This window comes from Carassius auratus, chromosome 23, assembly GCF_003368295.1.
Source record: "Carassius auratus strain Wakin chromosome 23, ASM336829v1, whole genome shotgun sequence".
In the NCBI taxonomy this organism is placed as follows: domain Eukaryota; kingdom Metazoa; phylum Chordata; class Actinopteri; order Cypriniformes; family Cyprinidae; genus Carassius; species Carassius auratus.
Window position 1 is genome coordinate 13,627,212 of NC_039265.1, and position 26,291 is coordinate 13,653,502.

The following is a 26,291-nucleotide window of genomic DNA, read 5'->3' on the forward strand; positions in this document are numbered from 1 at the left end:
GCAGTCGAACACATACAACTATAGGCTTAGTGCTTTTGTATTTAAACCCTGATAATACTTCTAAATAATGCTACGTATGATCGTACAAAAGTATATTTATAACTGCAAAACAGTTTCAGTTGTCTTCAACGTTGGTTCCTGCCAAAACATCGCTTCTGTGCATGACGACCAATCGCATCGCGCCAATTGTGTGGCCCCGCCCTCTTTCAAAGTATTTCCTTCACATGTGCGTTTCTAACGCGACGAGTCTGTCCGCAGATGCTGCTGCTGCTGCTGAAACTGAGCTAGAGCTGGGGATTATTGTTCAAGTCAGAGTGCTGGCTGGTGGCGAGTGGGTGACTTTTCACCCACACTCAGTACTTTTCATCTCTCGCTCTACTTTCTTTCATATACTGTTGCTTTCATATTGAGTGACACGCGGACTATGAAAAACATGACTTTCCGACGCGTAAAGAAGCTGAACTCAAACGAACCGGACAGCGGGTCCCTGTGTCATGACAGTGGGGAGATCTACTTTACGTCCTCCAAATCGGACAGCTGTGGGACTGTGGATCGTGGACCCTCAAACTCTGAGGTTTATAGTTATAAGACCCTCGCTTACTCTGGAGGGACTCTACCAAGGAACTTCAAAAAGGTTAGATTCATTTCATTTGAAACCTGAGATTCATGACTGTGTTTACATATACCATGGCGAAATATTAATAAACATATTTAGTTATACAATTTCAGAACATGTGAGTATATTTATCTACTTTTGATTCCCTTCTATAGAAAAAAAATAATAATTAAGTCCATCCTAAGATGATTTACTGGTCTTAGTCAACCAATCCATGATCAAAAAGGTGTTTGGGATAGTATTAAATGCAATTTTCAGATAGTCAGGTTGGGAGACCATCTCAAACAAAGATAAGACCAACAAACCATCTTAGACTGGTTTAGGCTGTTTTTAGAGCAATACTGGCAAATTATCACAATGGCAAGATGTTGAATGCACATACTCGTTTAGAAAATCCTGATCCTGAATAATCATATACTATCTTAAGACCAGCAACCATTCGTTTTTTTCTTCAGCAAGATTGAGCTGTAATTTCCTCAGCATGTTACAGAGTTAAAATTGAACTCGCACTTCATCACTCTAATATCAGCTACTGGAGTCAAATCTTTAAAAGATGTATTACACTTTTACCTCCTTTATATCTGCCCACTGTGCATCAACATCTTGAATATATTGTTTTGTGTTGTCTGGTCTTAATTAAGCACAGAAATAACAGTCCTGTGATGAGTTTGCTTTGATTAGAACCAGCAGTTGCATGCAACACTCAAGTTTGATTAGTTTGAAGGCACACAAGCTGAGCTCTCTTATTAACTTTTATATGCCACCATTATTGGATGTAACTTTATTGGACAGTGTTTCTCAAACCTGGTCTTGGAGTAGCCTTGAACTGGATATTTTGGATGTTTCTTTTATTAACACACCTGATCCATATCATCAGCTCATTGTTTGATGCTCTGAATCGGGTATGAGACATTCCAAATGTGCAATAATCCAGGATTAACAACCACTGTTGCATGGTACTTGTTTAAGGTAGCTATACTCAGTTAGGTAGTCAATTAGACGACGATGATGTTCCTGATTGAATGGCTCAAGCAGTTGTCTCACTTTGCTTGGCATGTAAGGAATTTCTTGACCTGCGCTTATTCACACCTGTCCATCAGTGTGCATCTGTGACCATCAGCATGTGACAGTTCCTCTGAAGAAGCTCATTTGACTGTATATGTGTGAGCAGTCATGCAGAAATTTAGAAGTGGCTACACTTGTTCATGTATGCATGACTCTGAATCATTATTTTCCATGCAACACAGGCGATAATTAATATCAAGCCACAAAAAGTAGAGATTGACCCATTTGTTACAAATTTTACTACTGTTCAGTGGTAAAATAATTAATTATATTAATTGTTTACATTTTCACAAGGTCAAAGGTTGTATGCTCAACTTTTTTTTTTTTTTTTCTTTTAAGTAGCAAGTTGGCAACCATTCATTATCAGAAGAGACATTATTAACATTATAACATTAGGAACTTTATAAAAACATTTATTATAATTATATTAACAAATAATACATAGAAAAGGCATTTTCATATAAATTATAAAAACTTTTCTTTTTTAATTGACTTATGTACCTCTGAAAATGCTCTTTTGCTCTTAGTAATAGTAATAATAATAATTATTTTATTTATTTATAGACATGTATAGTATAGACAGTGTAGTCTAAAGTTACTTCTAAGATTTTCCAAATCCAAAGAGAGGCATTAATATGCTGGTCAACTTTAAAATGTACTCCCCTTTGGCAAAAGCAGTGTCTCTTGGGTTTTGACCGTACAGATGTGAGCCTGCTTAGTTCTGGCCCTTGGGTTTAGACACACTGAAGTGTGTTTCATGGTCACTCATGGTGTAAATTGTTTCCTGTTGTCTTTGGACCACCCACACGCAGGAGTAACTAAACCACTCAAATGTGTCCCTGCTGAATCCTGGGCCTGCTCTTTTCCCGTCCACCTCCTGTGTGGCCAGCCTAGCCGTTTTATGGATCCTGACCAAGTGTCCAGGGCAGCAAAGCCCCCTCCAGATTGTCTATCTATAACTTTTGTGGTGCGAAACTGAATTTACTACAGTCAGTTCAGTTGCGTAATGAAATGGCTTTTGAAATTCAAATAGGACTGATATGATATCATTTCCCACCATTTCCCGGTAACTGTCTGGTGGCAATCAATACATCTAAAATCTAAGATGTGTTATGACTCTGATAGTATTAAAGTGATAGCTCACCGAGAAATGACAATACTGTAATTTAATTACTCTTTACTCTTCTTCTATCTCCGTGTTTTGTTTTAGTGTTTTTTGTTTTAGTTTAATTTTAGTATTTAGTTTTAGTTTTTTTGTTTTGTTGTAGATTCAGTTTTCTGTATTCGTTTAATGTTGCATTGAAAGTCAATAAAATCCAATTTTTTTGTCACTTAGGGTGAGTAGGCTAAATGATGACACTTTTCATTTTTGGGTGGACTGTCCCTTTAAGACTATGTTGCTGTGTACAAATCGGTCTTTTAGATGGTGGGGAAAATATTACAATTATTTGAATTGGGGCAGAATGACTGCAATTTTTGCCATTTTAAGGTCAAACACAATGGCTCCATGACCGCTGGTTTATGCAAAACTACCCTGCAGCATTTAAATGTTGTATTTTAATTTGCAGAAATTAGTCATAAACAAAGCTTACTGGCAGTGGAGTACTACATGGCAGGCTTTTGGATTGTAGGGCAGGGTAGGTTTATGAACAGCTCTCTGTATCTGGACTCCTACACTTTGCGTGAATGCCAGGCCACAACAGGGTATTGTGTGGCCAAGAACTTTGCTACCCCGTCCAACTGGCCCCGAGGGACCCTCTAGTTACATGGAAATAAATGAAGTCATTGAGGGAGACCCTATGACAATTCTCAAAGTGTATGAAAATAAAGAAAGGCAACGTTTTACTAGCTTTGGAGGGTTCGTGCACAAAGTGCACTTTGTGGGAAGCTGAAGTTGTTGGGGTTGAGGTACAGCCGATTGAATGGGCGTCTGTAAGTGCGGGTGTAACGTGAATGAATTCTTATGTTTGGGTTGGATTTGCAATGTAATCAGCCAGATCATCAGTGCTGTTGTAGCACGACAGAACTTGTATTTCTCCATCCTGGCTGCATCTTAGATCTCCTTCTGGTAATTTCAGAGATAAGTATACCTAGTCTAGAGATAAAATAAGATCAGAATCCAAACCAGAGAAAACTCTGATAGAAAATGTTAAGTGAAACCGGCAGGCAGACGTGCATTTCAGGTTATATCTGCAATGTCGTCCAAGCTGTTAAAAATCATGAAATGAACACGTTGCACAGCTTACAACTCAGACTTTGGGAAAAGACCTGTTGATCAGGAGGGGATTTCTAAGTGCACAAGAGCAGATATTCCAAAGGTCTCAGACACTCATTTTCTTCTTCTTCTCTTGTTGTCTTTTATTTTCCCTTCATCTCTCTCAATCTTGCTAAACAGAATGGTGGGCTGCAAAAGTGGAAGCCCCTTTCACACACTCCAGAACCACAAAGGTAAGATTGCCACCACTTGTTCTCCGCCTACACTGATTTGATTGGTGTTTGAATGCGTCATTGTTACTTCCTTAAAAAACACATCTATTTATTGTGACAGTTATGAAAACGTCAGACCCTAGTCATTCACGCTTTTTCCAAGGTGTCATGGAATAAAAATATCCACCCTTAAACAACCACAATTATAGATTTATATAGAATGGCCTTTTTGGAGGACCGAATGATTGCAGTGAGGCCTGAATGAGTCTGTGAATAAAAAGGGAGCACGATTAGGATCGGCCAGATGGTCAGATGCGATCTTTCTTTCTTCACTCTATGCATCTTTTTATTCTTAATCGTATGCATAATTCATGATTGCTTAATGATGTGTGAGTGCTTTCAGAAACACAGGACTCTTGTCATGTCATGGCATTCATAATGGACATGTTTGAATCCTGAGATTGCTCCATTGACTACTGTAGACAACTAGTACTGTAATCCCAACAGAAGTCATCTCCAGTTCAAAATGCACCTATGTGATAGTCATTCATGCCCTGAGGCTGATGTAATTGAGAACTGTAAAAACACAGACTGTATAACTGTATGAAACCGAAAGTTCACTGAAAATATAGTTTGAAAATGAGCTGTTCTGATCTCAGAATCTTTTTTTTTTGTTTGTTTTTTTTTTTGTCCTTTTTTGAAACCTTTTCCATTACGCCACACAGGCGTATCCTCCAAACAGCAGTATCATGCGGTTGATTATGCGTTTCCTCTGTGTCTTTCATCATCCATGTTCCTGTAAGCTTTGAACATCAGTCAAGGTCATAGATTGAGACCAAACCATTCAGAACGACACTTTACTAAGACGTCTCTGTGCAGAAGCATATTAACAGAATCCCTTCTATTTTGGTTTTTCCTTTCAGGAAAACGGTGATCCTGATGAAGAAAGAGGAGGAGGCCTTTGGCTTTGAGATCCAGGTAAGAGGGATTTAAAACTCTGAGTTCATTCAAGGTTTTCGAAGTGGTGGTAACTAATGTAAAATCTTTCTAAGGTGGCCTGTACGTGTGGGTGGGCCGCTCGTAATTAAATCCAAGTAAGACTTTGGATGAAGGATCCAGTCATGGTTAAATCGCTGTTATGTTTAGTCAATGACACCAGTGTTTATTTGACCTAATTTTGACAGAATCAATTATTAGCTACGATTTATCCATGTGTAATCCAGTTGTAGTTGTGACCGAATCAAAAATCCCTCTTAGTATGAGAACCTGCTCGTTTTCTCTGTAGTTTGTTGTTCACGGTGTACACTTTATCAAAGTCTGGTTCCTCAATGTGGAACCGATTATGAACTCTGCATTTGTAATTATTTATCCCTGTTCAAAGCAGTATTTCATTTGTTTTGACACATGTTCCAGATAGCTAGTTTATATTTAGTAATGTATAATAGTTCAGATGCAGGATGGAGACCCCTCCTTTCCTGCCTTGTCCTCTAGTACAGGACATAACATCAAGTTTCTGTCGCATGAGAGGCAACATATCAAGAAACAAATAGTTTTCTAGGATGGCGTGCTGTAGACAACATTGTTTTCAGAGTCTCTTAGCAGCGGGGATACGGTTGGCCGTATCTACTATGTAAATATGTCTGTACTTTGCATCTCCTGAGGCGCTCCATGTCTGAGAAGCGGTTAGAGTGTGGGAAGAGGAAGGAAGATGATTCCAAACTATGTTTTACAAATATTCACGTTTCAGAGATGTTTGTAAATTTGTTTGCTCTTTGAGTGTTTATTGGGAGCTCAGGCCATTGAATAATGCAATGGGTATTTAACACTATAGAGGTTTTTCTTAAAAGGACAGTCAACTCGAAAAAGTGTTTAAACATTTTCTCACCCTCATAATACTTGAAACCATATGACTTTCTCTTTTTAGTTTAATTTAAAGAGAACGTCAGAGCTGCTATTTTCCATACACTGAAAGTGAACGGCGACTCGCTGTCAAGCAAGATTTTTAATTAAATATCCACTGAAATTGCTGTATGTTCCCCACATAAAAAAATTGACTGAAGGAATAGCTTTAGAAGGTTTACAATACAGCACACAAGAAATATTAACTGCTTTTTGGTGCTTTTTTTTTGGCAGCTGACAGCCCCAGTCCCTATTCACTTTCATTGTAATGTTAAAGAGCAGCGTGATCGTTCTTTGAAACATCTCTTTTTGCGCTCTACTGAATGATGTCAGTCATTGAGGTTTGTAACAACAAAAGGGGGTAGATGATGAGTAATTTTTGAGTAAACTATTCCATTAAGACCACATTTATGAAGAGTCATCCAAAGTTTCGTCAGATTCACCTTTTCTATTTGACAGAATGAGGTTTAACAGTATCCTCGGCTCACGAAGCTGTTAACCTCAACAACGGCTTTGGGTTTCTGTATGGGAAGTGAGCAGCACCATCAGCCACACTCAAAGCTATTGAAATAAGATGTTCCTACACGTTACACTCAAGAAATTGTCATTCATTGTGAAAGTGAACATCGTGAGAGCATCTTGGAGCCACCGCATGTTTCTGTGGTGACTGATGAAAACATGGTGCGCCATAGCAAACATTTAAGCTCCACGCACGTCAGGAAACTAACAGCAAAGTCAGATGCTCATTTGAATCTGCACACATCCATGAACCAACGTACCACTGATAAGGCACCAGCATGCAAATGGCTTTAGTATATCATCAGCATGTGCGTTTCGACATGAGCTACTGATTACATTTAGAATGGAAACCGAAGCTGATGTTTTGCATTTTGACTGTCTCACGAAGTGTCTTCCTGTTCTGTTTTAAACTTCTCTTGCTGTGTAGAAGTGCACGGTGTTTTTAACTCGTAGAATTTACTGTCTGAAATCTCTTAAACCACTATGATTAGTTCTAGCTTCTTTATATCCGTAGCAGTTTACACAGAAGTCCATTTGCTAGTCTTTCAGCTGACTTGAGTTGTTTTATTGTGAAGTGGAGAAACTGCACAGGATTTTACTGACGAGATTTGCTTTTATTGCTACTATGAAAATTACTTTTCATTTACCTAATTGACTATTTAAATGTAATATTATCCACCCATATTGCAAACTGCTTGTATAGAGTAGCTGATATTTTGTATTAATCTTCACTGTATTATATAACCCATCATCCATGATTCAGTCCTATAATGTAATCTATTATATTATCTATCCATTTTGCAAACCGCTTGTCCCGTGTAGAGTTACTGATACTGTATGATATTATCCATCCATCCATCCAGCTTGTATAAAATAATACATTAAATGTAATCTGCTTCTGACAAACATAATATTTTGACTAAATTGAATAACTGAATATTGTTTTTATTTGAAAACCGCCACATTACAGAAGTCAAATTGGTTTTGACGCCAAGTAAACTGGCTGTAGCTGTTGCTAGCACTCCGAAATGGTGCGAAAATGTAAACTGCTGAATGGCCACACATTTTTGCGTGCCTCATCCAGATGGCTTTGTGTGGTTTAGTGGTGATGAACTGCATTTACAGTTCAAACGTCGAAACGACAACAAAAATGGCCCAGTTTCGGTGTGGCTTGTTTATCAAGGATGTTTGCATGCGAGTAAACCACCTGGAGCCATCCCTCACGTTCAGCATCCTTTAAGCCATTGAGTCTGTAAGTCAGTCTTTGTGAAGTCAACATTCTAATCATTGAGCACATTATGCTGTTAATCCACTGTGGAAACACTTTTAGACCCAATTTAGCAATGCTACGTCGAACAATAAGCCACAGCTTACAAGAAAACGGCACACCTTGCGAGCGTATGACTCATTTTGTTTACTTTAGTATAATCTGGTGACAGATCTATAAATAATGTAACCCTTGCAGACGAGACATCTTTGTTTACAGTCGTTTTTTTTTTTTTTTTTATTGTTTGTCTACAGACATATGGGCTGCATCACCAGAGTGAGAACTCCGTGGAGATGTGCACCTTTATTTGCAAAGTCCACGAAGACAGTGCTGCCCAACTTGCAGGCCTTAAAGTCGGTAAGTTTGCTCACATTAACACCACCCTTTATGTTTGCTCAGTAATTCCGGCATTTGACACAGAGGCTAGAATATTCAGAGTGGTCCTTAGGGTCACAGGGAGTGTGTAACTGCATTTTAAAACCTAAATATCAGTTTCCTTCATCTAGCTCTTGAATATCATGTTTTGTATTAAAATGAGTCTGTGTGAATAGGAGTAATATTTTAGAAGGCTTGCTTTCTCACTTGGATATCTCATCAATCTGTCAACACAATGAAAGTTGAGTGGCAGCCCTGCTGTTTAAGCAAGAGCAAATATCACAGAGCAGCACCCACGTAGACTGTACATGGATTTTTACTCTTTCAAACTGTAAAACCGGATACTGCCAAGTCACACTGTGGCTTTTTTTTTGTGGGCTGCATATTTATACACAGTGGGGGTTTTTTTCTGAACATTGTTTCCTTTTTGTTTTAGCAAATTCTTGCTGTACTTGAGACAATTATTTTACTTGGTATAAATGAAAAGGAGCTGTTACATTAAGATTTAAAAATCTAGAAGATAATTTTGAGCCAAGGGTTCCCTTGTGAATATCTAAAAAAAAGTAATAATAATAATTTGTTTTGAAAGAAGTTGCTTATGCTCACCAAGGCTGCATTTATTTGATCAAAATACAGTAAAATAACATTTTAAAATAACTATTTTCTGTTTTAGAATCTAACAGTTTGTTCTCTTTAATTTTGACAATTGTTGTTCATTTTAATTCTTTGCTCAAAATTGTATTATTATTTTCTTTCAAAAACAAAACTTACTGACCACAAATTTTGAATGAGCATTTTCTACTAGTTTTTGTCCTTGTAGAAACTTGTAGAACAAATGCTTTCCTAAAAATGCATCTGTCATTGTCCTATAATGCCCTATTCAGGCTTCTATGAATTCTTACCACTTGGCATATATTTTTTTATATGCAGAATCTGCATTCTTTTCTACAATTTCAAAAAGAATAGACAGTCCTGCATCTAAAATACCAGTTTCTCTGTTCTGAGATCAGTTGATCTTCTCCAAAGTCCAGAATATAACAACTACAGCTCCTAGATAAACTGATGTCAGATCAGCGGTAAAGAGGAACTCCTACTCGGAGTTGGTTTCGCTTCCTGCATTCCCTGCATGCTTTGCGCTATTGTCGTCTTTGGCCTATCTCTCAAAAACACATGACCTCATCGTTCTTAGACAAGAAAACCCAAATCTCTCCAAGGAGAAAAGGAATTTTCATTACATATTGATGTGCGCAGTCCAGCTCCTCTACAGCAGAAGTGTCCCAAAACACTTTAGTGAAATGTCTTCCCAAAATCCTCCAAGTTGAGTCTTATAATGGAGAGAAAAAGTTGTTCCATCACTTTTCATGTTCATTCATGGTTAAACCTGTATAACATGTTTAGCAGAATGTTCACGCTGCTCTTTTCTGTATGGTGAAAGTGGATAGTGGATGCCAAGCTCAAAAAAGGTCCAAACAAGCACCATAAAAGTAGTCAATGCAGTTAGTGCATCATATTTCAACTGTTCAGAAGCTGTTTAAAAGGTTTCTGTGACGAACAGAATGAAATTGAATGTGATCACTGAAAAAGTTTCCTTTTGTGCTCCTTGGAAGAAAATGGGTCCGGTTTCAAAATGCAGTAAATGACACAAAATGTTGCTTATACAATTTCCAGTCAGATCTATTCTCAGTTTAACACTCTCTTTTTCTTGGATTTGTAGGAGACACGATTGCCAGCGTGAATGACACTTCTGTGGAAGGCTTTCGTCATAAAGAAATCGTCCAGCTCATTAAATCATCAGGCAACAGCATTAGGTATGTAGATACTTGCTGTTCTACCATGTCTGGTTTTCTAAATAAGCCAAAATGTCACTCTTTCCTCAAAGTAGAATTATAAGCTTTAAAAGTTAAAATTAAAACTAAATTGTTCCAAGTGTACATGTGGTCTTTTTTTTTGATTAGCTTGATAAATTAGATCTGCTATCACTTGATTGGAACCACACTCTCCTTCCCCCTTTTATTTCCTGTTTAATAAAAGATAAAAGGCCAGTGAAAATGAACCTCCATTTATAAAGTGTTGAGACTGGTGATGTGAACCACATGAATGCAAAGAAGTTCATGCCTTCCCTCCCCACGGCTTTTAACCCAGTAATTTCCACTTTTAAGCGTGGGGTTATGCTGTAAATGAGAAAGTTTACGGCAGCCCATTAAAAAGAGGTTCCCACTTCATATCCAGATCACCAATGACGGTCCTGAAATGATATACATTTGGGGGAAGGGGAGTTTTAGATTACCACTAAGCTCCTATTCAGACACGTTGTGGTCTTAAGTCTGTTTTAAAGAGCTCTTTGACTTTGTTAAATTGCTGTGTTTAATAGATTGAGGCTTTGAATTGTAATACCGCACAATATGAAGTGACTTTGTTTTGTTCCTGTGTCTAGTCTAGAAACCGTCTATAGTGACTCGATACGAAAAGCAGAATTGGAAGCCCGACTGCAGTATCTAAAGGTAAATCTCTCGGACTACATGTACACAACATGTTCGAATCAAGCATACGGAAACGTTTACAAGCGTTGTAATGTTAGCCCAGCTGGAACATGAGCACTAGCGCCGAACACGACTGTTTCCTCTCACAAACCCACCTGCTCCAGTGACAGGCCAGTCTTAATCCTCACATACCACATACAGCTGACATAGCGCCGTCCGAAACGAAGCAAGGCACATTTTTACCTTCCTTATGACATTCTCATATGTGAAAGAAGATGCCTAGGCCATAAAGTTAAAAGTTTCGTTTTGGTTGTCACTTCTGTGGTATTTGAGAGATACGTTTTGGCACAAAGGCTTAATGCATATTACTTATCCAAAATTCTGTTTTTATATAGTTACAGTAGGAAATTTACAAAATGTCTTCGTGAAACATAACGAATATATTGGCATAAAAGAAAAATGTATCATTTTAACCCATACGGTGCATTGTTGGCTATTGCTACAAATATATAGTTTGTATATAATTAAATAACAACACTGCTAAATTAAATTTTTTGCAAACCTTAAAATTAATATCCTTATAATGCTGTGATGCCTAAACTTCATTGTAGAATTTAAAACGATATATTTTAGTTTGTTTTAGTTTTCATTTTAGACGAAATGGTATAAAATGTTAATGCTGTCAATTTAGCTGTTGTCTGCCATAACATAAAAATAATCTGCTTTTTGCTATCTGTTTATTGTAAAATAGGTGCATCCCTTTTTATTGTGCGATTCAGTAAAATGGATAAAAACAGAAGATACCAGAATAGATACAAAAATTGTTTATTAGTATCCTGACCAAGCAACTTTTTGTTCTTTTCATCATGCTAGGTTGATTTAAGTTGATAAAAAATTTACCCACACAACAAAGGACACTGCAATGAGTTTGATAGGAGAAGTGGCAATAGAGAACTTGAGAACTGTCTGACCTCCCTGACCACACACTTCCCTCTTCTCTATGATGATGATGATGGGAAAAAGTAAATGAACAGATGAGTAGAATGACACGTGAAATGAGTCTTACTGTGTCTTTTTGTCTCTCCAGCAAACCTTGCATGAGAAATGGGATGAATATAGATCTCTAATGGTGCAGGAGCAGCGGCTTGTGCATGGTGAGTTTTTAGCACATGATAGCCATCTTTACTACACCAGGCCTTTGAATGAGCTTGTTTCAGGAATGTTTAAAAGTTGGCAGCCTGACAGTTGCACACTTCTGCATGTATTTTTATCACACAAAACACTTCCTGTTTGCAAAAAGTTGTGATAGACGAATTCAAGAGTGGTAAATGAAGAAAAGAATATGTGACCTTGGACTGTGAAACCAGTTGTAAGGGCCATCTGAAAGCTGAATAAATAAGCTTTCCATTGATGTATTGTTTGCTAGGAAAGGACATTATTTGGCCAAGATATATAGCCAAACTAATTGAAAATCTGTAATCTGAGAGTGCAAAAAATATAAATATTGAGAAAAAAAAAAAAAAAAAAAAAAATATATATATATATATATATATATATATATATATATATATAATATTAACATAGGAAATTGAATAAAAAAAATATCTTCATGGAGAATGATCTTTACTTAATATCCTAATGATTTTTGGCATAAAAAAATGGGGAGTAATTTTCCTTTAAAACCTTTCCAGAGGTTAATTTGGCAATCTGTTTTCAATCCCACAGGCATCGTCATGAGTGATGTGGCTGTGTATGAGTCTCTGGAGTCAGCCGGTTTATACGGGAGTCTGGGAGCTCCAAGCCCCGCGGCCATGCGTGCATTATGTGGCACCGGGAGCACGAGTAGCAGCGTCAGCCATCTAAGTGCCGCCACAACTGAGGATGACCCACTCTACCAAACCTGCATCTTCCAGGGGGAGTGTTCCAACAACGCCAGCAACGACGAGCTCGACTCAAACCAAGAGAAGACTCAAAACAGCCGTCCACGCCTCATCCGACCCGCCAGCGAGCTCTTCGCTACTGCCAAGACCACCTTGACCCGCAGCGCCAGCACACGCAGTTACATGAGGGCCCTGCCGTCGTCATCCTCGGTGCCTAACGGAGAGAAACAGCAGTGCGGAGGGTTCAGCACACTGCAGCGCAAGCCCAAACCCAAACAGAAGAGCTTTAGGCGGAGTCTGTTGAAATTCATTCCCGGACTAAACCGACCCCTGGAAGAGGAGGAAAGCAAACTGTGAGAAACAAAAGCGAACTGAGAATTCAAAGACTCCCTGTTTAAAAGGAGCAAAAAGGAAACTGAAGACCAAAAGCGGATGCCAAGATAAACCAAAGAATCCAGTGATGATAAAACAGTGTTTTCATCTTGTTTTCTGAGAAAAATTAAAAGCCTGTTTGGTCAAGTTGGTAATAAATTAAAGTGTGCCAAAAGAATCTGAATACAAATCATTAGCTAAAGATTGGTTGGGCGACTTTAAATATTAGTTTTAGACTTTAAATATTAGTTTTAGACTTGAAGTATTCAGATTCATCTAAAATGCTGAGAAGTAGATGTGGATTTCTGTTGGTTGCTGGAATATTGTTGAAAATTCCATAAAAAATAATATAACCATTAACCAGATCCAAAAATGTGGATTAATCACTTTGTCAACTCGTTTAACTAGTTTATTAAACTCTGTCTAACTTTATGTCCTGGTGCACATTTTGCACCTAAATCAGGAAGCAAATGTTTGTACATATTTTGTTAATGTTTAAGTTATTTATTTAATGTTTATTTTCTGTGATCGTTTTTTTTTTTCTATTCATTTTTGTAATTTTGTTAATTGAAGATGTACAAAATGAAGGATTATTTTTATTATTATTTGATAATATTTGAAGGTCATATCTGAAAATACTTTGGTCCTGAAGGATATTTAATAAGTACCTTTTTGGCATGCATGTGTAAATAACTTTTTTTTTTTTTTTTTTTTTTTGGATGAAAATGTCGATTGAAAATAAAAGGATGGTATTTTTCCCCTCATAATTCCTCTTTTTTTTATTTTATTTTTTTTATATGCTGAATACATACACTCATACATTAGGGTTATTTTCCCTAAAGTCCACTTCAGACTAAACTCCCTGCCATTTGAGCACAAGTGCTTTTATTGTGCAGATGTCTTTTGATTTCTTTCCAAAATATTTTTCTTTGCACTTATGATACCGGCAGCTCATACAAAAGACTACACCCTAATGTGCTTTCCTAACCTCAAAAACAACATGGTCCTATGGGGCAGAGACTGTGTGTATTGTAGTAAGAAGGGACTGGTTGTATTCTTCTAATGCTGGACTCTGAGAGACCTTCAGTGATGTCAAACCAATTCATTGTAGGGAATGTGCGGATTGCTGTTAGGAATATGCATCGGAATGTGCATCTAAAGAGTGACCCCAGGATTCCAGGCCACAAGCTTCGATTCTCTTCCTTTAGGTCAGAGCTGAACCCTTGCCCTCTGCCTCCACACACAAACACATTCCCCCATGGTGCTTTGACAAGACACAAACCGCATCATCACCCCAGTGTACAGCCTGACCTTCTAGGTCACTAAGTACTCCCCCCTCTATTTTCTCTTGCTCTCTCTACGTCGTTTCCCTTTTGTCTGCCTTCACAGCCGGTGCCCGTTACGTCAGAAACTCTTTGGATGGTCGCTGGTGTCAGTACTGCATAGTTCCCTGTGTCTTGATTAGCTATTGTTTTGTCTTCGGTTACGGAGACGGGTGTGTGTGTAACTTGTCAGCTGAAGACATAATTGGGTTTTGTAGCAGTTTTCGAAGGCTGAAGTCGTTTCATGCCATGACGATAGTTTGAAAAGAAAGAAGTCTGAATGCATAATTAGTTAGGAGACAAGAGGACCCAAAGAAAAAAACATGAATGGGCCTTTTAATGCTTGGGCAAAACAATGGGCCAACAGTAGAATTAGTGCAATTAGCATGGCAGGAGAGATGGGAGCTTGGTAGAGATGGGGCACTCAAGTTTGTTAATATGCATATTTATATTCTATTAATGATGTTTACTAAAGTAAGCATTACTACCCTTACCAAAATTAACCATGGTTTTATTATAATAGAAGTGTAGTGACCATGTTTTTTTGGTGTATTACCATTTGTATTGTCAGTTTTACCACAAATACCATAGTTCAACTACGGTTAGTGTAGCAAAAACATGGTTAATTTGTGGTTGCCATAGTTTAACTAAGGCAGCCATGGTTTCCTGGTTTTATTTGTAGGAAAACCATGGTTAATTTTCGTAAGGGTATAATTATTGCTCTTAAGGTGCAGTCAGTGTTGGGGCAAGTTACTTTTAAAAGTAATGTATTACAATATTGTGTTAATCCCAAAAAAAATAAAAGTAACAAATTATGTTAATGAGTTACTTTATATGGAAAGTAATGCGTTAGGTTACTTTTGAGTTACTTTAGCACTCTGATCACATAACTCACGTTACTTGTAATGCGTTACCCCAACACTGGGTTCAGTCACATTTACTGTTGTTTGGCAAAATTTCACAGGTGATTGGGAGTTTTGTGTGAAGGTGAAAATGTTATAGACCTGTTTTACCCTGTGAAATTTTTGCAGTTGAGCTCATGTGTAAGTTTACTGTGGTTTGAGCTACACTACACTAAACTTAGCATGCAATTACTTGATTGATTTCTAAAAAGGACTGATACTTCAAATGCATGGAGTATTTGCATCAAAGAAGCAACTTTAAGCATTTCTGTCCAGAATATCAATGTCAAAGACTTGAGAGCTGACTCCTTTTCTTGGCCCACTAAGCAACCGCTCAACAAAAGCAAAAGGACATGCTGAAAACCATTTATAGCACTTTAACAACCACATTATTTTGCAATGCTGAACCAACCACCCACAATCTAGCATATCATGATGATATGTTTCCATCCACACAGGGCCAGCGCCACAGGGGGAGTCGCCCCCTCACCCAAGATGAGGGTGAAGTAGATTTTAATTATAAAATATAATGGTTTATTTAAAAATATATAGTTGCCAAATGCATAGGTTTTCTAGCATTAATATGATGCTACTATAGCAAGGATAGGCAACGTCGGTCCTGGAGTTCTGCTGTCCTTAAGAGTTTAGCTCCAACCCTAATCAAACACAGACCAATTCAGGTCTTCAGAATTACTAGGGCTACAGGCAGGTGAATGTTTTTTGTTTATTTGTTTGTTTTTTCAAGGTTCGAGCTACACTCTGCAGGACATCGGCACTCCAGGACCGACGTTGCCTATCCATGTACTACTTTACACTGGACAAATACGTGAATGGACAGCAAACGGTTTTCAGTTTTTGTTGTTGTTTGTTTGTTTGTTTTTTACACTTTTACTTAGTACTATGTCATTACCCTTCGTCCCCTCAGCCGTCCCCTCGTCAGTTCTGCGCATGCGCAGGTGTTCTGCATCCACCACCTATTTTTAAGAAGCTGAATGGAAACACCAAGATGCGCATAAAAAACATATGTGCTTAACTGACTATAGGTTAAATTTCTTATCCAAAAAAGAAACATGCATGAACTGGAAAAACTTTTACCGAATGCATTTTGCTCATCAAAAAAGACGTGATTTTGTGATGGGACAGCATAGGCCTACCTGGACCATGACCTGGACCAACTAACGGTCAGATCTCATTGCACACCATCTGAAATGATAGTTTTGTCATTCTAAAATGCTTGAGCAAATTAGCACACGGTATCGCTCAAACAGCAGACTCCGAAAATAAGATGCGTGGCCGCGTTTCGTCTGTATTTTATTGCATTCAAAATTATTATAAACCGGTAGCCTATAGTGCCTTCTCCTGCTGAAGCAAATAATTTTTTTCTTCACAATATTTCGCTTAAGTTAATTAGGAAGTGACGATTTTGTTCTCTTCAACTTTATAGATGGAAATAGTGCCATTATGCGCATAAGTTTAATTCGTAACTTTGGATGGAAATATAAATGGGTTTTGCGTGTTAATGTAGGCTATCGGGCGTACGCACGTATTTGCGAAAAATTTGTGAGCGAACGTTTTTAGAATTCTAATTCGGGTTTAAAACACATTTAGAAATGAACTTAATTTAACGTGAGCGAAAACAAGCCTGAGAGTGGCCGACGGAGTTGTGCGGAAAGCCCTTAAAGGGGGGGTGAAGTTTTTTACACTGTTAAAGAGTTGGATTCCCATGCTAAACATGGACAAAGTTTCAAAAATTAAGTTGTACGTTTGAAGGAGTATTTCTGTTCCAAAAATACTCCTTCCGGTTTGTCACAAGTTTCGGAAAGTTTTTTTCGAGTATGGCTCTGTGTGACGTTAGATGGAGCGGAATTTCCTTATATGGGTCTTAAGGGCACTTCTCCCGGAAGAGCGCGCGCTCCCGTATAGCAGAGCAGAGAGAGGCCGTGCACAGACAATCACTGATCAGAGCGAGAGCATCGCGAAATGTCACAAAAGAAGTGTGGTTTTGGTTGCCAGGGCAAGACAACCCTGCACAGATTACCAAAGAAAAAACAGCATTAAGGGACCAGTGGATGGAGTTTATTTTACAGAGCATCAACGGAGTTGTGCAAGTGTTTGTGTTTGTTCCCTGCATTTCGAAAATGCTTGTTTTACAAACAAGGCCCAGTTTGACGACGGATTTGCGTATCGTTTATTTCTTAAGGATAATGCAGTCCCAACGAAAAAGGGTCACGATCGTGTGTTGGAACCGCAGGCGGTGAGTAAAACTGCTTAAAATATCTCTGCCTCCTTGTTAGTGCGTCCACCTCCCATCGGAGACCCGGGTTCGAGCCCCGCTCGGAGCGAGTCGTTGCTGCTGCTGCTCTCGTTCAGTTTCAGCCTCTGGATCTGATTCTGGACGATGGTTTTTCCCTCACGGTAATATCACAGTTTCCACATGCTCTCAACGCAAAAGCCTACTGGCGCTCGTGGTTCTTTAGCTCCACCCACACATCACGCCTCCAGCCGGTCGTGTTTTTCCGGGAAAAATCGGTACAGACTATCTTTCTCTTATGAATATAATAAAACTAAAGACTTTTTGGAGTTATGAAGGATGCAGTACTACTCTATAGGTACTCAAGATTAACAGGATATTGAGTGAAAACGAGCATTTCACCCCCCCTTTAAGGAGATGTTTGGGCGTGTTCTATGCAAAATCCTATGCCTGCAGGCACGCGCCCCCTCATTTAGAGCTCACCATCAACATTGGACGATCGAGGGCATGAGCAAATGTGTGTGCGTAGGCACCTGTTGTGATTCCGGTGGAAATTGTGCACGAAAACAAAAGTCTGTGCACATATGCATATTATATGTCATTAATAAATGAGGCCACATGTCTGCAGAAAATCTATTTTACACTGCAGAGCAGTTTGCAGAGTTTGTGGTTGCTAAAACGGAGTCAGTATACAGTGCCAAACGTCATCTTGGCTTAGGCCTGCACCGACAGCAATGACAACATATATTTGACTTAACAAAGACAGTGTTTTGGAGAAAATCAGTTCTGTTCATGCACAAGACTTTTGTCCCCAGACTTTACAACTGACATGCAAAACTCGAGAGACTGCGCCAATGCTATATTCCTGTTTTCTGAGCTCTGACTGCATCCCTAATTCTGTGTTTCCAAGCCTCACACAAAACAGTTTCTGTGCTTGTTTTTCATTAGAGTTTGTTATATAATAACTTGAGGAAGAAGAAGAGGCCGAAATGAGTCGAGCTTCCTCTATGCATTATATTATTCTGGTGAAACTAAATTACATTTTATGTCACTGGGGTATTAATAGTTTCGGTGCATGTTGCTAAGGAAGTTGAATGGATTGAGGTATGTGGCATCTTGGCATGATCACAGAGTGTTAGCATGGTTGTGAGAGAGTGCAGATTTAAGTCACATGTGTAGACAGGATGTGGTAGAGAGATCGGGCAGGAAATGCATCACAATGCAATGCTGTCTGGTGAAAAGAAAGACTGTACAACTCTTTCCAGAGAAAGAAAAGTTTTTGTGTAATCTTTTAGTCCCATTTGAAGGGGATTCACCGGACATTATTTACATGTTTCGAGATTGAAATCAAAGTAAAATCCCTGTTCCATCTGAAAAGTTCCCTGAATGAAACTATAAATGTTAATGCATCACTCAATTCTTTTTCTTTTTCTACAACAATAATTACCAACAATACCATTGGAATTTCTTTTAACCTTAACCTAAGATGATCCTTTAGTTGGATCTTTTGCTTTTAAATCTATAGTGGAATGCAATATAATTTAATGCAGTTTAATAAATGATTTTTCAATACAAACAAAACATATGGGGGGCCGGTTTGAGAAAAAGGCAAGTGTCACTTTCGTTACATTTTATGTAAAAATGTATTGTTATTATACTAAACAATGCATTATCAGTCTGAAAAAGTGAGCGTGTGTTTGTCTGTGAAACGCATTGAGCTTATTAATCTCTAAAGGAAATGATGTTGAAGGTCTCTAACATGCTTGACAGATTTAGAAACAACATAAAGTGCTTTTCTAACCACTATCCAAGTTCTGAACCGACTCACTATTTCCATTCACACACACTGAGGTAGTAGTACTTCCAGTTTATTGCCTAGTTGAGACAATATTCCTTCTGTTTACAGGGTTTAATATGACGTTGCCTGCCGTGGCAGGTGAGTAAATAATGGCCTCATATCAAGTGCACACACTGGAAACAAGCATCTGTGTAGCTTTGTTTTTTATGCCAATAAAGAATACACCATTTGTTGACTAATTAATAGATAATTATGTTGTGTTTTTAAAATTTTAGGTGATGTACTTTATTTAATGATTGACAATAATCCTCATACACTTAGCAAGCATTCAGTTCCCAACATATACAGTACACATGCATTTTAGTGCAACTGTAACAGGTACATTAATGTTCATTAATAAACATTATGGAATAGTTAAACAAAAGAGTCAGCCATACTATAACGTGTCTGTTGATAGCAGAGATTAAGAACTGGAGTAGTATAGACAGCTGTGTTTCAGCTGATCTCAGTGGGGTGAGTTAAGAGCGACCTGGTAACAAAATGGGAAACTCTTCAATTCACATTAAATCATGTGGCTGTGAGCCAGTACAATTATTAGGATTGTGTGTGTGTGTGTGTGGGCAGGTGGAATATCTGAAACCAGGATATGGAGGCCGTTGTGAGGCATTTAAACAGAAGACTATCTTAATTACACTCCATCCTGTTTTTCGGCCACAGAGATAGTTCCACATTTTCAACGGTTTTATGATGACAGAACCTTTGATAGTGGTTTTCAGAAAAGACGTCAGTTCTCAAGTGGACACCATCTGCCTGCCATTACAACCGTTTTACCTCTCATCTTATAGCAAATGTTTGTCTGGGGCTGGTAAATCGGTGTGCTCCTGGTTAAAAGATTACATTGATTGCCAATGTAATTTTAAGGTCAATTTCCACGAAAGCCTTCGAGACAGGAAAGCCATCTCTGACCAGTAGTTGTATAATAATTATCTGGCCAATTATGTGGAAAATATGTGTATCAACACTTGGGCACATAGACTGAAAAAGGGAATTTTGCTACAATTCCTAAAGATTTTTATAGAAAGTCCCAAAAGAAACAGGCAGGAAGGGAAAGCAGGTTGTTGCAGGAAGCTGGTGAGGCTATTTGCCATAACCAGCACTGATAAGTTCATTTTTATAAAATGACTAAACATTTCCTCAACGAATGCACAAAAGTACATGTTGCTGATGTTTTTGTTTTGAAGCAAGAGGTCAGTTCAAAAACTTGTTCAGAACTGCAAATTTAGTTGCTTTCAGTGTAAACAGAACAGTTTTGGGGTTATTATCAGATTTTCAAACATAATTTTAAAAACAAAATTAAATACCATAGAAAGGCCTCAAAAGTCATAACATACTGTTAGGCTTTGCACATGAGCAGGGTTTATTTTGGTGACTCTGTTGTGTCCCATTTTTTTTCTGAGATCAGATCAGAGAGAGATCAAAGACACATATCATCCCACTGAGATCAGAGAGAAGATATTGTGTATATGTGCACGTCTGTTTCTGCAAAATGAATAGTAGTGTCTCTCCTTACTTATTAAAAGAAATAAGCAAATGCATTAGTAGTGAAAACTTTCCATCTTAACATTCAAACGAAAGGTGTGTGCCAAAACTAAGGTACACTGTAAAACATAAGAAAGGATATTTAAATAATGGCCTTTCCTTGCACAAATGGATTTTAGAACTATACACTGAGAGATTTTTGTGCTTTGTATCACTACTACCATTGAACGAAAAACATTGGAGCACAAGTGGAACACATTTTCCAGCCAGGTCTCAGTAACTGAATGTTGCTGTTGTTGTTGTGTTTGTGTGTATGTTTGAACAGCTTGCCTCTGCAGGTCCATTCTGTAACACGGGTGAGCATGTTTATCATGAGGTGCGGATGTCGATTCATCAGGGTTTTCCAAGAGACCCAGCCATCCTTGCATTCCAAGACCGAGAGGAAGAGAGCATGGAACTTGGAGATACTGTACGTCGTTCCTGTCTGTTTTCCAGTGTAAATTCCAGATGAAGTAGGTCATCCTGACCAGCTGCTGGTAATCACACTGCTCTCTCTCTCTTTCTGACTGAACTCTCACTGTCAGCCAGTCTTAATGAACAGATGCTTCAATCAGGCAATCAGTAACATAAGAGAAATCAGAAATTAATATACAAAAAACGTCAAATGTTTGTTGACTGCTTTTTGAATGTTCGTGTTAAGGGATTTCACATTTCACATTTTTTATCTGCAGTTGACAAGCAGTTGAAGATTTGCTCAAACTTTATAATTTAGAAAATTTCAGCATTGACTGCAGTAGACTAGCACAGAAGCTTCTTTGGCCTAATCAGAGTCTAAAAGACCTGTATAGGTCTTTTCGCATTGGTCTGAATGAAAATGCGAATTCATTCTTTGCCACTAGGTGCAGCTTTTGGGACGTAAAAATAGCGGTTTTCCCGGTAACGCTGTACACAAAGCAGCTCTGGCTCACAAATGCTGCTCTATCAGGCATGATGAAATGAAAATAAGACCAGTCACCGCAGATTAGCGTCACACAAAGGAGGGGTTTGGAAAAATGAATTGTTGAGCGAATTATTTTGGAGTCGTTGAGCAAGGAATTTAAAAATGCATATTATAAGACAATGAAAGTGTTTTTTGACCTTGCATACATGTCAACTGCTGTTGGGGACTCCCAAAACCAAAATATGAAACTTTCATCACCTATAATAGGGGTACTTTAAAATAGATATCAGTTATTATAAATGTTATAAATGTTTCCCAATATTATTGTTTTAACAGTATTTTGATCAAATAAATGCAGCCTGTATGATCATATGACACTAAAAAAAATATATATAAAAAAAAACATGTGGGTTATACATTATTAATAAGAGACAAATATACATAAGTGACTTCTGAGTCAGGATATATACATATACAGTATAAATCGAAAGAGCATAAGGTCATATAAGGTAAAAAAAAAAAAAAGATGTTTACTAATATCAGAAATTAGACATTAGACAACATTAAGTACGTTCCTTTATAATTGACAAAGTGAAAAATCTCCAAAAAATCACCCGTTCCTGCCACTGGTGATGTATTATTGACAATGTTATTAGTCAAAGTGTGAGACATGAAAAACATGAGAGATGATGGTGAATTTAAAAAGTAATAATGACGACAGTGAAAGAGGCAGATGGACGGATTTAAATGGCAGCCGTCACACTGGAACCATGTGGGCGTTAGGTACTCTGGAGCGAGAAGGAAGTTCTGTGGTTTCTGATTGGCTGCCACATGTTTTTCCGTTTGCATGATCTCCATGATCTCTGCAGCCAGTCTGATTTAGACATGGAGTGGTTTGTCACCTCTACATTGGTAAGTTACATCAGAATGAGCAGTACATGATGTTTCATTTCAAGACATCTGATGTCTTGATGCCTGGGGGAGTGCTTCTGAGTGTATATAAGGCTAAAACTTTTTGGAATTCAGTGTGACTTTAATTTATACATGAAAATAAAAGTCCCATATGAAACACAAAGACATTGAATAAGTTCCCCATCCCTCCCTCATTTCTTCTTTCACTATTAAAGGGGTCATATGATATAATTAAAATTTTTCCTTTTTCATTGGAGTGTTACAAGCTCTTGGTGCATAAAGAAGATCTGTAAAGCTGCAAAGACTAAAGGCTCAAATCCAAAGAGATATTCTTTATCAAAGTTAAGAGTCAACCACTCATTCCCAAACTGCCAAACACGCCCCCCACATATCTATGTCACGATGAGGGAAGATTTGCATAACGCCACCCAAATGTTCACACACAGAAAGAAGGTGTAACTTTGATTCTCACGGTAGTTTTGTTGCTGCCGCCACCATTGTTGTGGACACTCCACACTGTTGTGTGTTTCATTGTGAAAGCTAAACTACTTTGTTTGGTTTTCCAAAAGAGGACACAACTAGAAATCAGTGGATAAGCTTTATTTACAACACTGTTCCAGAACAGTTCAACCCAAACATTCAGATCCTTTCAACTATTCCATTCCTTGCTAATGCCTCTGCCTCCCATGCTGGAAACCCGGGTTCCTGAACCAGTAGCCTACAATGTTACAAATACAGTGCACAATGGCTGTTTCTATAAAGTGGGGCAATTCCAACTTTGCAAGGACAGTCTGGCACTTCTGACTCACAGCCTGTAAGCACATTTACATATTTGAAGAATTTGCCACTGATTATTCAAACGCGAGTTTTGAGCAGTGTAAGAGTAGTCCTTGTTGTTTGTTGTTTCTCCGATCACAACTGCAGACATGGTTTTATGTTAACATGCCGCGATACGCAATGAAACGTGTAAAAAGACAGTTTAAGTCATTATAATCAGTAATTATGTCCCCACTGAATGCAACAACTGCTTCGTTTAGGTTTACTGCATCACAGTATGGTGAGGAGAGTAGCATTTCTGTAACACGCTTGAGACATTCAGCCAATCACAACGTACTGGATAGCTGGCCAATCAGCATACACCTCGCTTTTCAGAACGTTGAACTTTGTAAAAATCGATGCGTTTCAGAAAGGATGGGGCATAGAGGAGCAACAATAATGTTTTTTTTTTTTTTTACTTTAAACTGCATAAACCAGGGGAGCAGGGTGTCGTATTTTTTTGAAGCACCCCTGGGCGCTGCCATTGGCTAGCGGACCCCCACCTGCTGTTAGCATCCCATTGACTGCCATTCATTTTGGCGTCACTTTTACAGCGAATAACTTTACATCTGAGAAGACTCCATTTGTCCATTCATTATTTCTAAAGAAACACGAAAATGTATAAAAGGCTCCATTACCTTGTATCTGACATCAAGCTCAGTTTGAGTCTGCGCAGTACGCCCGACCCCCAGGAAGTGCGTGCTTCTAATTGACTTCATTTTTCTACGTTGATTCCAATGGGGTCGCTGTGTCCATTTCTTTTACTGTCTATGGCATAAACAGATTTCATTACACCAAATACACAAAATAATGTTCCTTTTAGCAACATTATAAGATCCCTTTAAAATCATCTTGGCGACAGCAATCCTGAGTGAATCAAGGAAACTCTGAGACAGTATTACTGTTGTGCTGTCTATGAGCTGTACCTTGGAACAGCAACATGAGTTTTGGATGATGCAAGAAAAAAACAGAGGAATTAAAAAGGACTGCTTGAATCTACATGAATGATTCATATATGGCATTAGGCCTGGCTTTGGAGTGGAATCAGATGCAATGGTGGAGGTGTTGGCTGAGGCAGCGTCCTTCTTAGCACTTGCCGCCTCTCCTTTTCCTGGCTGAGCCCTTAGCTTGAGCCTCAGCACAGCTTCCTGACTGTTTTCCTGTTCAACTCTGGGAATGCAAACAACATGCACCCCCACCCTTTACTGCCTCCCCTCATTTAGAAGTCCATAGTGACACCCAGTGTCTATATTAAAAGTCAACCCTATAAAGCCTCCTGTATCACATTTGATAAACAAATAAGAATTATCACCTTAATCAAAACTTTGATGAAAACTCTTCTATACAAATCTATACTTTGTATAGGCCTATGAATATGCTGTGGCATATTCTTGCTAAGTTTGGACCTCTGAATGAAACTGATGTGGAGTTTTTTCCTCCTGAAGGAGGTCTTTACAAGGTTAAACTAAGTTTAAGTAATATCTCATGTCAAATTTAAATATAAAGAAAATGTGTATGATGTAAGTAGCCTCCACATTGGTAGAGTAATGTGGTTGGTTACCAGGTCATTGCTATGCACTTAATAAGGTGTTGTGAGTCATTTTTAGTGCATTGGTATTTTCCTGGCCGATATAAATGACTCATGCCCCTTAAGTACAAGACTGTTTTAATTTTGTTATTTTTTCTTTTGTCCTTGACATCATGAAGCTGATCACTTTGTAAAGTAATACTGCATTAATATTAGACATTTTTAAAACTAATAAGAAAAAACACAGGTTATGCAGTGCAAAGAAACTGAAAAAGTAATGCATGATACACCAGTGTTAATTTGGACATGACACGAAAATTGTAACTGTAAGTCTATTGTGACTGTATGTCAAAGGGCTTCTCTGAAGTGAACGAATGTATGGAAGTACTTAATTTCATCCATCGGGAATTTATTGAATTCTTCTCTCAAGTGAGTGGAAGGTTGATGGAGGGGAGAGATGATGTTGCAAATGTTTTTTATTGAAGATTTTAATGGCACAGTAATAAAAAAGATTACACTTTATTTTAAGGTGCCCTTTTTACAGTGTAATTATACATTTAAGTACTGTACATGAGTAATTTATTAATTCATTAACTGCATGTACTTACTATATGGTCAGGGTTAGGATTAAGGTTTGAGCTACTTGTACTGTATAATGCATAATTTATTGTCATTTTAATAAGTATATATAATGTGTAACAAGGACACCTTAAAATAAAGTATTAACATAAAAAACTAGGTGCTCTGATACATCTTTTATAATAAGCACTGCAATATTCCATGAAAACATAAGAAATGTCAGTTTTGATGTAATGGTGATGTAGTGATACTTGTTTTGCTTGGTTTTATAGATGGAAGTCGTTGTTTTGTCACTGAGACACCACTCAATTCATATGGTAGAGTTAGGGATCAGAATGAAATCTCACACAGTTGGACAAGCATTACACACATGTTTGAGAGAGTGGGAGGTTCACCAGCCCAGAGAATGTTAGTGTGGGCACAATCAAAAGAGGTCTTTCTGAGGCCATAGGCACAGAGAGACAATGCTGTTTGTGTGAGAGACGGAAAACAGGCACAGAGAGAATCATGAAATCTTAGACTGAAATCACACACAAAAGGCCAAGTATTATTAAAATGTTCAACTTAAAGATGTCTTTAAATTTGTGACGTATTTGGGAAATGCAGTCTGGCACACAGGCCTTCTCTTCAACAATGAGCAATTTTGTTGAGAGGCTTTGCTTATTTCCACATTTCAACAGGGGAAACTGTTGATCTATGTTCTCTAGGACTCATTCATCATTGGCCAGCAATCATAATGTAAAGCATGTTGCATGTTAGACTAGCCTATGAGGAACTTTAAAAGAAGTAAACAAAGATAGAAAG

General features: G+C 38.1%; 1 protein-coding gene across 1 annotated transcript; it reads left to right on the forward strand.

Moving 5' to 3' along the window:
- The first annotated feature begins 220 nt into the window (after window positions 1-220).
- Window positions 221-13,014, forward strand: LOC113041426 (general receptor for phosphoinositides 1-associated scaffold protein-like). The gene is made up of 8 exons (XM_026199932.1): window positions 221-634; window positions 4,077-4,129; window positions 5,032-5,086; window positions 8,048-8,150; window positions 9,883-9,976; window positions 10,603-10,669; window positions 11,736-11,802; window positions 12,374-13,014. Exons 1-8 carry the CDS (start codon window positions 425-427, stop codon window positions 12,883-12,885), a joined length of 1,161 nt encoding a protein of 386 aa, XP_026055717.1. The 5' UTR covers window positions 221-424; the 3' UTR covers window positions 12,886-13,014.
- Window positions 13,015-26,291: the final 13,277 nt, after the last annotated feature.

What these genes read in the sequence shown, in the direction of transcription:
- LOC113041426 (XM_026199932.1), top strand. Translation starts at nt 425, where the DNA reads ATGAAAAACATGACTTTCCGACGCGTAAAGAAGCTGAACTCAAACGAA. An exon ending in CACACTCCAGAACCACAAAG is followed by an intron (nt 4,130 to 5,031) that starts GTAAGATTGCCA and finishes TTTTCCTTTCAG; the next exon opens with GAAAACGGTGATCCTGATGA. An exon ending in ACTTGCAGGCCTTAAAGTCG is followed by an intron (nt 8,151 to 9,882) that starts GTAAGTTTGCTC and finishes TTGGATTTGTAG; the next exon opens with GAGACACGATTGCCAGCGTG.